This window comes from Hemicordylus capensis, chromosome 2 (genome assembly GCF_027244095.1).
Source record: "Hemicordylus capensis ecotype Gifberg chromosome 2, rHemCap1.1.pri, whole genome shotgun sequence".
In the NCBI taxonomy this organism is placed as follows: domain Eukaryota; kingdom Metazoa; phylum Chordata; class Lepidosauria; order Squamata; family Cordylidae; genus Hemicordylus; species Hemicordylus capensis.
This window is the reverse complement of record NC_069658.1, coordinates 365,688,865-365,704,091: the sequence shown is the minus strand read 5'-3', so window position 1 is coordinate 365,704,091 and position 15,227 is coordinate 365,688,865. Positions and strand designations below refer to the sequence as shown.

Below are 15,227 nucleotides of genomic sequence, written 5' to 3'. Positions count from 1 at the left end.
CTTTCCCCAACTCTATAAAGGTGTGGGTGTTTTTTTGTTTGTTTGATGACCAGAACTGTACAAAGAATCCCAAGTGTGGCCTGATGACTTAAATTGCATAAAGACATTACAATATTGGCAGTTTGGTTTTCAGTTCCTTTCTTAATGATCCTGAACGTGGATGCTGTTTTTTTCACAACCACTGCACATTGGGTGCATGCCTTCATTGAGCTGTCTACCTTGACCTCAAAGAATGCAAATAATTGGAACAGCAAGCCTCCAAAAAGATACACAGAATTCCAAGCAAACTGAGTCATTATCAAGCAGGAAATGTCAGACTTCATAGTAGTATATTTGTTATGGTTTATTTATAGGCAGATCACTTCACTATTTACAGTACATGAATGTAGAGATTCTACAGTCTTTGTGATGTAAACAAGTAACTCCACAGCGAGGGAGTCTCAAAAAGAAGCCAGTTCTGAAGTATTTACACAATTTAAAATAGAACTTTTATATACCCACCAGATAGATATAGAGAATACATTGAGCAATTTGGTTAAATCATCTACGAAACTATAGAATCTGACAATGTAAAAATACAATAAAACGTTCTCTCATTTAGAAGGTAGACGTTGAAATCACACTAGAAAGAAATCTTTCTTTAAAAAATGACAATAACAAAGGAAAGGCATAGGAATCTATGCCAATTAAGGTTAAAGTATATTACATAAATAAGGACACAACAGAACACAACTGGGGGAGAAATTAAGTGAAATATAAAAATTCTCTATTACTTTTTTTAAAACAGCAAACTAAAAACTTGATTTTTTAAAAAATTACAAAAGGGGCCAATCCTGCTGCTTTTACTTACCAGGAGTAAGTTACCACTTAGTTAATACATGTAAAAGAGAGGCAGAATTGGGCCCTTCTAATTATTAGCAGTGTTCTTTTCAAAAACAAAAAAAGTATAATCTAACTTTTATTATAAATAACATCACAAATGTGCCCCTCTTTTAGGTGAAATTCTTACACCGTTCTCAATAAATGCATCAATTTAGTCTTCTGCACTCTCTCTGGCTCACATACACTCATAAACACACATTGCAAATAGTGGTATTAATTCATTCTTGTTCAGCTTTCTAATAAATAATGCCTCTAAAGCACCAATGGCTGTATTGAAACCAGACTCTGCAGGTGTTTGTTTGCTATGCACATCATATACACAGATTCTTCCACGCAGAAAATAAAACAGCTTTCCAGATTTTTAAAAAACTTCAATGTAAAGTGACCTTTTAAAATTAAGCACCTCAGTCCAGTGGGTTGTTCTGATACACATCACAGAGCTCTGTGAAGCTAGATTGCTCTTTCTCTTCAAAGTTGGGAAATGCTTTAAGCAATAGAAAAGGGACAGCCCCTGATTTTGTGGATCTCCAGGTGCACATTGGATCATAGCTTATGCATGGTTTACATAAGCCATGCATCCCAAGGGCAAATGAACCTAAGGCTGATGCATGTTATATGGTCTACCTCATTGATTGAGAGTCTGAGACTCTGCTTCCTACACTGGGCCATATAAACCTAGTTTCACTGAGGTTCTAGCCATAATTGTATCCCTGACATGCTAGTTTTCTATGTGCAGGGAATGTATGGAAGAGCATTCCATCATGTGAGCCCCCACCTGTAGCTTGGTGGTACAATCCAGATACAGGTAGTACTCTGATATTCTTGCATTAGGTGCATCATAAATGTAAATGTGACTTTTTTGTGGCATTTATCCTAGAATAAATTAGTTTTACCCCATGGTAGCTACTTAGCTCTAGAGCATTTCCTCCAGTCGCTGCTAATTGTAGACTTGCAGTCGTCTGAAGGTAAATGCAAAATGCAGAAACCCCAGGTTATTTGGGGGCAGGTGTGTACACTGCCCCAAAATAACACTACCTGTAATCATATATGAAAATGTTATGGATAGGCCAACAACCACATTAGAATGATTAATTGGAATTAGTCTTAGTGGTGCAAGGGATCATGGGAAATCTAACATCAAATCAAGGGAATGTAAGTATTTCATTTAAATGAGGCCTTGACATACAGTTGTCTGTAGAATCTTCATTTAAAAAGTCAAATGGAAAGCAAATGGCTTTGCATACTTATATTGCTAAAGAGCGTCACAGATGGACTACCCTGTTGTAAGAACAAATGCTCAGCTCATGATAGACATATTTTCATCTGGAAAATGAAAATAAAAGAGTCATACACACAGAAACTCCTCTAAGGCTTTTCAACATGGGCTAATGAGAAAATCTGATACTAACCATGGAAAGGTAAGGCGTAAAAGCCAACAGGAAAGTTTCATGGAGGTAGCAACGCTCAGAGAAATTGTTCTGAGAAGAAATATGGGATGAATGTGTCAGTCAAGTGATTCTGGAAGCCGGCTTTTCTGTGCACAGTCTTTTTCTGCTGTTACTTTCTTCTTCTTTTTTCTTCCTCCAAAGGTTTCACTTGTTGAATTTAGCAATATTGATTTGTGTTTCACATAAAACAATGGTTATTAAAAGGATCAGGGATAAGGTAAGAAAATGGCTTATGACTTATTCCTATCATTAAGGTATTTTTCCTGATTTAAAAGAAAAAAAGGAAGTTAGAAGGGCTCTCTCTCGCTCTCTCAAAACACACACATACAGGCACCCACATATATATATATTGTTTTAGTTAAAAAAATAAATGTCTCCCTCATGATTGCCTTTCTTAATACACCCTTTTTTCCTGAAACATCCTAGAAAATGAATTTTCTTTCCTTATTTGGTTTCTCATCTGATCTGCCAAGGGCTTGGTTTGTTCTGCTGCTCGTTGTTATGGCTAGGCCTACCCCTTGAACATGGGGATGTTGGCGTCATGCATATTATCAAGAGAAAAATACAGGGGAGGAAATAGGCAGATCCTGCAAAAGACTATTTGGGGGGTGGGGAGACAAAGGAGCAGACTCTTTTAAAGGGACAGGGAAAGTGACCATCAAGGTAATCAGTTCCCTTCCTTAGCTAATAGGCACTCTGCCATTCTTAGCCAGGAGCCTAAATATACTGTCCCTGTCATCTCAAAGTGAGCTGAAGAAAACTGCTCCAAGATGAATCTGCCCAAACATTACTGGCAGTGATGGCTATAGTGAGACATAAAGCTCATTTCAGTTCTTCTCCCCTAAAGAATGGATAACCTTTTCTTTCCCCTTCACAGCATTAAGTCAGCAAATTGTATTACATATACTAGTTACTTCCAGGCTTAGTTAGTGAGCCCTGGGGACTGCACCGTGGTCTTCCAAAGTGAAAAGAATTTGCTCCTGCAGTATGAGCAAAATGCTCACATTGGTATGGACAGGACTGTACGGCCCACCAAGCTGATCACTCTAGCCACATACTGATGCCTACAAGATATTTGATATTCCTCCCCCAATCATTCCCCACTCCCCGGCCACATTTTGCAGTCCCAGGCAGGGAGCATGAATAGGCGACGTATTGAGTCCCTGGCAGGCTGGTGGTCTACGTTTGGCTTGATGGGTCACAAGTTCTCTAGGCCTATTATAGACCCACCCACTCTGTTGATCTGACCTATGGGTGTAAAGCAGGACTACTATTACACCAATATGATCCTACTACCTCCTCTGCTGTACATAATTGGGACTGTAATCAGCAGCATCCCCGAACTACTTCTTGCAGTGCATATGGAGCACTGCAGCTTGCTGCTATTCAAAACTAAGGATATTCAGTGAGTTCTGGTCTCCTGGAATACGTTGCTATAGATCTCTCCCCAAAACTGCCCCCATCATGAACAGCAACCACCCAAGTTACCAGGAGTGCAAATAAGAGCAAAGGGGTTTTTTGCACTGTTCCCTGTACTGTTAACATGAACTTAGGTGTGCGCTTCCAAAAAGCCATGAATATAAGCCACAGGTACTGGTTTGCCATAACCAGCATTAAATGTGCGTGCTTTTCAAGCCATACCATTCAGGTTCTACATTCAATGCTACTGGATTCACAGCTATTGCTGTGTCCAGCAGCAGTGTGTGGGGCTCAGTACCCCACCATTACCCTTCTCCCAAATGTGTGTGCGTTTGTGCACGTGTGCATATTGCATAAAGTCCTAGTGACGTTTCTCGCAAAATAATAAAAATAAATTTTTGTATAGGCTTCAGGCAACACAAAGACCACTTATTGCACCTCTTCCTATGCCTAGGATTGAGAGGCTGTGTGCGTTACAGGATCTTCCTTCCTCCTCCAAGAGCATGTGTTTGCATGCGCTAATATCATTGGCAAGTTCCAGCCTCTTAAAAGTAACTTGAGATCTACAATCAGATCACTACAAACCAGTGTTCGCAGGTGACTCGCACTGCAGGCAACTCCTTCTAGATAGCAGAAGGACTCTTCCTTCTCCTCCTCCGCTGCTGCATTCAACACTTTCAACAAGCTTAAAATTTGATGCATTTTCCATCTCTCTGACCAAAGCCAGGTGTGAACTTTGATCCACTTTTGTAACCAAGCCAGGAGATGGAAGAATTCCACTTATTGGTTGTTGGGGTGGTTACTAAAAATTTGTTTCCTGTTCGATTGTTCTCTGAAAACATCGGTACAGCACAGGACAGGACAGTCCTACCCACCCTAAAAGTGTCGCTATGTACATTCTACAGTAAGCTCTATAGCAATCACATGTAAACATCATTGTGGAGAGGAAATACTAGGACAGAAAAAGGCAGAGCTACAATGAGGCACTTGTCAATAGCAGATGCGTATCTGGGCCAGAGTTGCTCTGGGCTGATTATAGGAGGATCTAATGGTCTGGCAATTGCTCCATCAGTTCCTGGACAGAAGTGGCACAAGCAACTTGTTAGCAGCCAATACACAAACAATGACTTTTTGCAGTAAGACAAGAAATTGTGATGGTAATTACCACATGGAATGAGCATTGTTTTTATAAAACCTCCACATGAAAAGATAAAAATAATTAGTATGGGATAACATAGGGGCTAACTCTTTCACCTCACTGTACTGCCAGTGGGATAACGCACAGGTAAGCCTTTGGGCGGCCTGAATTAGGCCTAAGCCAGACTGTGGCCAATGTCTTGGGCAGCGCATGCCTTGCCATTCAAATTAAATACATGAAAATGCCAAGGAGACCTTAAGGGAAGAGAACTGACCTACATGGGATGGCTGAATCCCAGAGGTCTTGCCTTTTTGTAAAAAACAGCTAATGACATGGTGACTATTGGAGGAATTAGGATGGTGATGATTTGGTCCTCACTGGAAAAATGCTGTGCCTTGATGCTTCTACTGGTCTCTTAGTTGTCTTATCATGTCCCTGGACATTGCTTCAAAGTCTAAACCAAGCCCAAGAGCAGCTGTGTATTTAGCACAGGAGACTGCCTGCAACTGCAGTGAATAGGAGCTGCTTTAGAAGATGACAGCTGTAACCATTTCAAAGTGGATCCATTCCCCTGGCACTTACTCAGTGTCCTGAGCATGAGACTGGCACACATATTCTGGCTGGGCATCCTGATCAACATCAAAGAGCCCTCTTCTCCATGAATCATTTGCCTGGTCCACCCTACACAATGCTGACTTCCTGCACAAGGACACCTCAGGTCTGTGAACTTACAGATTTACAGACCTGAAGTCAAGGGAGGGGAGGAGGGCACCAGCTGACCCCTGCTAACTGAGCAAACAGGCACTAAAAGTGGCGATTCTCTTATAGCAGGGGGAGAGCAACTGGCCCTATCCAACCTCAGCTCTGCATCCCCCTCTCCACAGTGGCTGTTGTTGGTGTTTACCTATTTCTTTCTTTCTTTTTTTAAGATTGTGAGCCCTTTGGGGACAGGGAACCATCTTATTATTTATTTTTCTATGTAAACTGCTTTGGAAATTTTGTTGAAAAGTGGTATATAAATAGTAGTAGTAGTATTTATTAGTTTTAGCTTAGAGCAAAAAGGAAAACAGCTGCAGGCAAAATGGGCAGTAGCATCTGTGCCTCTTCCGGGGGACAAGGAGAAGAAAATTAATTTCACAGAATTATAGATGGAGACACACAAGTTCCTGGGACAACTGGAGTGGTTATTGAACGTTTTATGGCTTACTCAATTCTGCTCAGAGGGAGAGTACTGTTCACAATGCAGCATGGATGCTCAGAATGACTCACGTGCTATGAGCCAGCTTTGAGCACTGTGTATTCATGGCTAGCACAAGTGCAAGATTTCCCTTGCCCCTTTTTTGCTGGGTGTTATAGAAAGAGCCTCACACTGTTTACCTGGCAGCAGATTTTGCTTTGGTAAGATGATCAGATGATGCAAATCTATTCCTGAGGCTACTGGTGATGTGATGTATGGCTTTGAATGAATGTCTCCATCTTGCTATACCTCAAACTCTCACATTTTTTGTTTTGTTGAGACCTTGTGAAACAACAGCTGCTTTTATGGTGTATATCATGTGAAGGGACCTTTGGCTTAACCCTTCTGGAGGTGGCTCTCAGACCTTTGCAGTCTCATCTCGTCTCCCTGATCAGGAAAGCAGATGGAGCTTCAGTACCTTATGACCACCCCATCCTGACAATCTTCCGCTCTTCTCCCATTTCATTTTTAGAAATTTGCCATCTAAAAACTCTATACCTTTATACCCAGAGCCAGCTCTGGACTGAGGAATTACAGTGAGCTGTTGTGTCTCATGGAATCAACAGTTGGAGAGTGGCGATCCCAAAATTCAGCCCATACAAAAGAAAAGAAATGGCTTCTATAGCTGTACCACCAACTCCTTAGATAATACCTTACTTCTTCAAGGGAAGGACTGGATTCTCCACCAGAGGAAAAACAAATTTCAGCTGAGCCACAGATTGAGGGGCATCCTTTTGGACTGGCCACATCTGCTGAGGGTCAAGTGCCTCATTACAGTGCATAGTTAAAAAATCAAGGAAGCGGTACAATAAATCCGAATTACAGTACATCTGAGCCATAAATACATTATAAGTATATATTTCTTTCTTCTATTAAAAATTAGTTTACAATCCTGATTCTATTCACAATTAACAATTTCATCATCACACACTACAGACAAAAAAGAAAAAAAGGTATGGTGAACACAGCTGCGACTCCTCGGCGGAAGTGGGGACGAGGGGCCAGTCAGAGAAACGGGTTGGACAAGGAAGGAACAGGAGGCTTTTGCGGGCTCATCCTAACACAACCAGTCAGAAGCAAAGATACTAAGGTGTGGCAGTGGAACATCAACACCATGGGGACTCACAGACAGAAGCAGCTTGTTCAATGTAAACATCAATTTAAAGGGACAGCAGTCTCTCTCTCTCTCTCGTTCTCTCTCTCTCTCTCTCGTTCTTGTTGTATACTTAATCATTTCTTTGAAAACGTAAACATATTGGAAGTGCCTTGACTGAGGTATTGAGGTATTCCTCAAAGGTTAAGGCTGTTACCGATGCAGGCTTTCCTGGGCCTCCTGCAGCAGGCTGTCAAAATCCATGGTCTCGTATTTGCTTTTTACCGGAGCCAGAGAGGACTCTTCCGTATTGGAATCTGGTACCAGCAGAGACAAAACACAAAGAAAAATACTTGTCAAAGAAAGATGAAGAGCCTCATCAGGGACACAGAAGGACTGAAATACAGTCTCTTAGAAAGAAAGAAAAAACAGATAGGAAAGGTTTGGCTTCTTCAAAATATTGGTATTGGCAGTAACTTGGACACAACAAAACAAACAATTTGGGTCCAGGATATCTGAAGGATGGTCTGCTACCTCATGATCCAGCTCACACTCCCACTATTGGAGATTATCTGCTCTGTGTGCCACCTCCACCTGAGGTACAATTGGTTGGTATCACAGGCATTTTTAGCAACTTTTCACACTGCCATGGCAACTGATCTCTTGCCTAAAGCAACAAATGATTTGACCCTCCTGCCTACCTTGAACTATCCCTGTAATTGGTGAGGGTCAGGGGCAGAGCCATCATTGTGTGAACGAGTTCAAAGAACCCAGGCCGCCAATGAAAGGGGCTGCCGAAGCCCGCAGGGGGTGGGGGCTCCGTCTCTGGAAGAGCCCCAAGTGAACTCCCCGTGCTCATGCCCAGGCTCCAGAGAGGCCCGAGCGAGCTCTCCCCTGTCCTTTTCAGGCAGCATTTTCTATCTGACTGCCTTTATTTCCTTTTCTCTCCCTTGCTGGAGGGAGAAAAGGGGAAATACATGCTGTCTCAGGCAGCAAGTGCTGCCTGAAATGACAGGGGGAGAGCACGCTTGGGCTCTGCGGAGCCTGAACCACACCCCCGTGAACGTGATGTCATGTGCACGGGATGTTGCTAGAGGGGCCACCAGGCAGGGCTGGACCCAGGCTGCCGTTCAGCTGGTTCCGCGCCCACTGAGGGTGAGCCTTGCCATGGAACCCAAGGCATCTTTAAGAACAGATGTTTGAAAACTCTACCAAAGTAGCCAATTGCCTTTAGTTTGGGCTCCTTCCACTTCACCATTTGCACATTAGGTGCTAAACTGCTAATTCATTGTGTCAGTTGTCAAATGCAAATATCAGTCAGAGACAGAAGATCTTCTTAATATCCTGGTGAAGAGGCATCTTCAAGTAAGGCCAGATGTTAGACATATTTGCTTCACAGAAGAAGCTAATGTAATCATGTAATGTAAAACAAACAGGCTTTTAGTTTGCCCCTGTTCCCTGGGGCATATGGTGGGAGCAGCTAGGGAGAGAAAAACAGACAGATAACACAGCAGCCTTAGCTGCAGTCCAAACGAGGAGCAGAATTTCACAGAGCCAAGTGAGTTAGGCTTGCTCTGCTTTTCCCCTGCCCCCAAAACCCAGCTGCAGTACATTTATGGGGTTATGTACCATTCGGCTGAACAAACAGATTTTTGTTCAGACATTTCACATTTGTGAGTTTGAGGTTTTTGATAAAATTAAAGAGTTGTTATTATAGCTTTATTAAATGGTTGAATTATGAAAGTACTAGCACCTGTGTCTCTTATTTTCATTAAGTAACAATAGAATGTTTGGGCTTTTTTAAACCCAGAGTTATTTTATATAAGGCTGTTTTGGTTTGTCTGAAGAATTATGTTGCCACAGATCACACACCATAAGTAATATGGAATGTTTTGCTAGGTATAGTTTGAGATCTAATAACAGGAGGTAAAATTCTCATCCATGTAGTTTGCTGAAATATATGACAAGAGATTAGGGATGTGCACCAAGTGTTTCATGCACATCCAGGGGGCAGCAGGGTGAGCTCTTTAAAAGGAGGAAGGCAGGTCTTACCTGCCCTTCCCTTGCTCTTCCTCCGCCCCCCCTCCCCCCCAGTGGTGCTGTTTGTATTCAGCAGCCGGGCTATCTATTCTGTTTGCCCAGCTGCATCTTGTTGAGAACAGGAAGTTCCCGGTTCCTAGAAGCCTTTGGGCTGCGTCAGGAAGGAAATGGCATCTGAGCATGTGCAGACACCATCTTGAGTGTCCAGCCACTGCTCAAAGGCTGCTGGGAATAGGGAACTTCCTGATCCCAGCAAGATGCAGCTGGGCAAAGAGGGAGCCTGGCTGCTGAATAGAAACTATTCAGTTTCTAGGGCATCACTAGGGGGCGGAGGAGGAGCAAGGGAGGGGCAGGTGAGACCTGTCTCCCTCCTTTTAAAGTGCACCCCCCAAAATGTTGTTTTACTGTGTTTTAATCTGATTACATGCTGCTTTGGGGGTGCTTTACTCAAAAGCGGGTTACAAAATTTATCTATAAATAAATATGGATAGATTCTGAATGTCAAAATGGGATTTCATGTGCTATCTAATGCAGAATAACACAAGGTGTTCACAAGTGACCTATCAACACTGACTATTTATTTATATAATCAGCTGTCCAGAGATAACACGCCAGAACTCATCTCAGCTAGTGTTTTGCTCATATATTTTACAGTATGTTTAAAAGCTGGAGTGAGTTGAGAAAAGTGAAAAGAGTATTATTAGGAACTCTTGGCTTGCCTTTCTATTTTCTCAAGGTCATGTAAACCATATCTGACGCTATTTCTGGGAGGCAGAGACTGATGGAAAATAGAGTTCTTTGCAAACACATGTGATCAGTGAAGGGTCTGAGAAAGTGGGCAGAGCGGAGGCTTCTTGGATTTCTTTGTCTGTGTCCAACCACCCTGAAGCAACACCAGGAACCTCTGGTTGTGTAAACAGCCATGAATAGTAATGCACAGACATAAATCTGCTGGACAGAAAAGGTACACAAAGTACCAATGATAACAATTACAATAGGAGGCAGTGGCATGAAGAAATAAACACCATCACTAACAGAAACCCAACACAAGGCTAGCTTTGGCCTGAGGTGAGTGCTGGCTTACCCAAGTCAGGGTATCTGGTCCAGAAGAAGTGTCCAAAGCCACCATAGCTCAGCTGGAACAAGGGCTCATTTCTTTTCCTCAGGGAGGCACCCTTCTTCAGGGATAAGGCAGCATGTTCTGAACACCGATATGTGATGAAGCCATATTTATCTCCCCTGAGTAGTAAGAGAATGAATGGCAACAGTAAGGAAACGTAAACTTAGCTAGGAACATTTATTATTTTTGTTTACACCGACAGACAGGTGTTATTGACTGGTTTGTTTTATCCAGACATCGAGTCCTTCCCAAGGACCTGGGATGTCTGAATTTTATTGTCAATGTTGTTGCTGTTGTTATAGATATCGTCGCAGAATATAGGCTGTTCCCAGTAAAGCTGCTTTTTGTAATTGGCTGATGGTGATTTCTGTGGCCCCTATGGTGTTGAGGTGCTCTTCAAGGTCTTTTGGAACTGCACCCAGGGCGCCAATTACCACTGGGATTATTTAGGTCTTTTTCTGCCACAGCCTTTCAATTTCAGTTTGTAGATCTTTGTATTTTGTGATTTTTTTCTATTTCTTGTACTTCTGTTCTGCTATCACTTGGTTATTTTAATTTGTTTTTCTTTCTTCTTGACTACAGTTATATCTGGTGTATTGTGCGGCAGATATTTGTCTGTTTGTAGTCAGGTCCCATAATAATTTTGCATCTTCATTTTCGACAACTTTTTCAATTTTATGGTCCCATCAATTTTTGGCTACAGGTAGCTTTTATTTTTTGCAGATGTTCTAGTGTATGATCCCTGCTACCTTGTCATGCTTTTGTTTGTAGTTATTATTATTATTATTATTATTATTATTATTATTAAATACATATTTTATCCTTATTTTTATCCCACTGTGTCCAAGGGAGCACAGGAACATAGGAAGCTGCCTTGTACCACATCAGACAATTGGCCCATCCAGTCTTGCATTACCTATGTTGATTGCCAACAGCTTCTCCAGGGTTTCGGACAATGCTGTCTCTCAGTCTAGCATGGGGATGTCAAGGATTGAATTTGGGACCTACTGCATGCAAAGTGGGTGTTCTGCCACTGAGCTACAGCCCTCCCACTCGCAAAGCAGTGGGATACTACTCAGTTTATGTTCTAGAATTTTTTTCAAGTGTTTAGACTCTTTAGTGTCTAATAACCTTTCCTCATAATGAGTCTCTATGCAGATTCATTACACACCAAAGAATCTAACCCCCTCAAAAATTCCTAAAATATTAACTGAGTACACAATGGCTTGAGGGTTGGACGGTAGTTGGCATAGGGGATGCCACTAATTCCCACCACGTGCAAAGTAGTGGGGTCAAAATGAACAGAAAAAATGAAGGTGTGTATTGAAGACACCAAAGAATCTAAATACTTAAATATTCCTAAAAAATAAACCCGGGGTGGTGGTGGTGGTGTAGTTGGCACATGGCAGTTGACAGTTGGCACTGTCCAATGACAGTCAAAATGAACAGAAGAAATGAAGGTGTGTAATGAATCCTCATAGAGATTCATTATGAGGAAAAGTTATTATACAACAAAGAATCCAAACACTTGAAAAATAGTGACCACACATTTTTCTCCATAACTCCACTTCTACAAGGGCTAGAGCTTAGCTTAAAAAAAAGAGTGGGGATCCATGTTAGGGTTCGGATAGGGCAACTTCAAATCCCCATTTTTTCCTATGGTGGAAATGTACAAAATCATTAAAAATGGGGGGGAAATCATTAAAAATCAACCAAGTGCCCCACTGTCTTGAAATGTGGGTGGTAGGTGGCACCCATGGGGACCTACCCTCCTTCAAAATCCGGTGCCCCTAGGACCTTTATAAGTGGTCCAAATCAATTCAAATCAAATCCAAATTGAATTTGGGGTGATTCAAAGGGGACAGATTTGGACACAAAACAAACCAGGGGGGATTTGATTCGGGTACCAATTGAATTAAAAAAAATCGATTCGTGCAGATCCCTAGGAAGCAAGTCTCTGTGTGAGGTCTGTAAAGGTGATGTTGTGCTGTCGAATCAGTGTCAACTCCTGGTGACCAGAGAGTCATGTAGTTTTCTTTGGTCGAATACAGGAAGGATTTACCATTGCTATCTCATCATCAGTATGAGATGATGCCTTTCAGCATTTTCCTATATAGCTGTTGCCCGATATAGGTGTTTCCCATAGTCTGGGAAACATACCAGCAGGGATTCGAACCAGCAACCACTTAATATTTCATAACAATAGTACTTTCCCTTATACAGTTGGGTGACAGTGGAAACTAAGGGCAATTCTACTTATCTTATTAGCCAAGAATGTGTGAAGTAACAGAGAGCATGAGCCTTAGGCAGAAGACAACTGGACTAGAGGGCCATTTAGTGCCTGCTTACTTTGGTTTCAATTTTATGCCAAGCTCTGTAAGTTGTTAGAACCTAAGATGGATGAGTGGCTTATCCTTTGTGCTTGCCAGACTCTATCTATTACAGATGCTTCCCCATTTCTTTTGTTGAGGAGGACCCTTCTTTTACAACCCAACGGATTCACAGAGCATGAGAGGTACGCTTGTCAACTCTCCAGGACTGGTCTGAGGTCTCCAGAAATTGACATCAATTTCTAAGCGACTACTGAAAGCAATCCTGGAGATTTTAATGGCTTGCTATTGTGAAAAATAATGGAAAAAATAGTGGATTAAAAGATCTTCCTGAATAGTTTCAGTCAGACTTGGCAACCCTAGTGAGAAGCATCTTTCAAAGAATCAGTCCCCCAGAATAACACAAGGCAAATTACAATCCCGCATTGAGGCATCTTTTCAGTTTTGTATTATACCAAAAAAGCAGACGCTTCCCCAGAGAACAGATATCCCCAGAGTCCCATGAAAGGGACATTCATTCTCCTGCTCTCCAGCTCCAGGCAGGACGGAATCCATGCCTCTCAACTGCAGAAAGGACAAGCAAACTTCACAGGACTCATATTTCTAAAAACATTGTTCTGTCAGCCCGGGCAGTGAGAGAAGGGACGAATAATTTTTGACCCACCTTTTATTTCTGGTCAAAACGCAGCATTCAACGATCTCTCCAAACACTTCAAAACGCTTTTTCAGTTCACCGGAGCTCATACTGCTGGAGAGGTTTCTGATGTACACCACTCGGCCTTCCCCCTGCTCAGACACAACAATAATTGTCTCCATACAATTCTTGTATGATTCTGCTCTTGCAGTCCCCTCCCCACCCCTTCTCAACACAAGTGAACTAGGCAGCAGGCTGGTATGTCAAGACAGGTCCAAAGGCATACAATCTATTGGGCAAACAGCTCTTTGAAGAATGACTGTTTGCTCTTTTTCCACAGCTAGTGTACATATTATACATCATTTATCTTTTTTTTTAACATCTTTCTTTCAGAGGCAGCAGCTTTTTTCGCTTTAAGCATTTCTGCAAAGTTATAGGAGAACTTCAGAGACATATTCTCTCAATAATATGAATGAGTCTTGCTAAATGCTCCCTTGGAGCTTTGTTTAGGAAGGTGTTGCCACTGCCAGATGGATCCCTGAGGGACTGACATTATGAGAAGGTATTTTTCATCTAGTTAATCCAAATTTTCTGGGAGCCTGGCCTGTGACAGGCGGGAGATGGAAGGGATGGACAGAAGAGTAGAATTCTCTAGGGTAAGGGAATGCTGAGGGATTGTATGCCTATAAATTAATTTCTTCTAGCCACATTAACTGGCATTGTGCACAGAATCACCAACAGAATATGTTCTGTATCAGTGGAATGAGAGGCCCTGCCCAGCATTTTCACCTTGCTCATTTTACTCTTTGATTGTAAGCTACCCCGAGCGACAGTGTGCTCGAGGGGTGGGATATAGAAATATTTTAAATAAATAAATACTCTGGGAATGAAATGAGATTCTAAATGCAGGGAAAGAGTGAAGATGCATGACTGGATGGGACCAGTTTTGAACAGTTGTACTTCCAAGTCAATTTCCTTTCCCCCTGCTTTTTACTTGGTTCATTGACATTAACAAGTGACTGAAGAGAGCTTTCAGGGACGTGGCAAGATTATGCTATTGTCCCAGGACAGAAAAAAACACATGTTTGTTATTTTCTTGGAGGTCATGAACTTTCTGGGGGTGGAACAAAATCCAGGAAGTAACTAAATCTGACAAACTTTGTTGCCTTCTGCTTTCTTTGTTAAGGTCAAGGAAACAAAGAGCAGAACAAGAAGTAGTCATAAGCAGCAAACTAATGACTAGGGATGTGCAAAACGCTACCCAAGGGGAACAACTGGGTGTTTCGAGTTTCCCCATTGTTCCCTATGGCCGAATCACTCAAAATGTTTCAAGTTTAGTTTCGTTGAAACAACCGGGTTGACTGCTGTTTTGATGAAATGTTTCGGCCATCTGCATTTTATTTTGAGCTCAAAACAAAATGTAAAATCCATTTTGTGCACATTCTACTAATGATCCTGCAGAACAGGAAAATCTGCAACTGGAAGTCTTGGACCAGTAGCTGTGAGGAACTGAGTGAATGAACGGGAATCACAGCACTGCAAACTTCTTTGCCTTCATGTGAGCTCTCGACGTGTGGTCTCCTGCTCCACTTGCAGTGCTACAGAAAGGGTTTTGTGCTGCTGTAGATGGTGCATGCATCAATAATGAGTGTGACTTAAAAGGCCAACTCACAGAAGAAATCATAACAAATTTTAAAGCCAACTTCCATTCCCAACATTTTACTGTACGAAGAAAGAGTGAGGAAAGAGTATGAGAAATATGAATCTGTTTGAGGTCCTCTAGCAGAGCAAAATAGTGGCATTAAATGTATTCCTCTTTTGCATGAGTAACCTCATGTATATTTCAGTTCTCCTTTGTTTGCCTGATTTCAGTGATTCCAGGAATT

General features: G+C 42.0%; 1 protein-coding gene and 1 long non-coding RNA gene across 3 annotated transcripts in view; one reads left to right on the top strand and one right to left on the bottom strand.

Moving 5' to 3' along the window:
* Positions 1–15,227, top strand: part of LOC128344210 (uncharacterized) — a 64,112-nt gene that overhangs the window by 15,815 nt on the left and 33,070 nt on the right. The gene's annotated exons all lie outside the window — the stretch shown is intronic.
* The window catches only part of PPARGC1B (PPARG coactivator 1 beta), a 163,676-nt gene continuing 148,771 nt past the window's right edge, over positions 323–15,227 (bottom strand). Inside the window, exons 10-12 of the mRNA XM_053293881.1 lie at positions 13,372–13,493; positions 10,342–10,496; positions 323–7,534 (exon numbers count right to left, since the gene is read on the bottom strand). Of these exons, the coding sequence (XP_053149856.1) occupies positions 7,431–7,534; positions 10,342–10,496; positions 13,372–13,493 (381 nt within the window). The 3' untranslated portion in view covers positions 323–7,430. The remainder of the gene's footprint in view (positions 7,535–10,341; positions 10,497–13,371; positions 13,494–15,227) is intronic.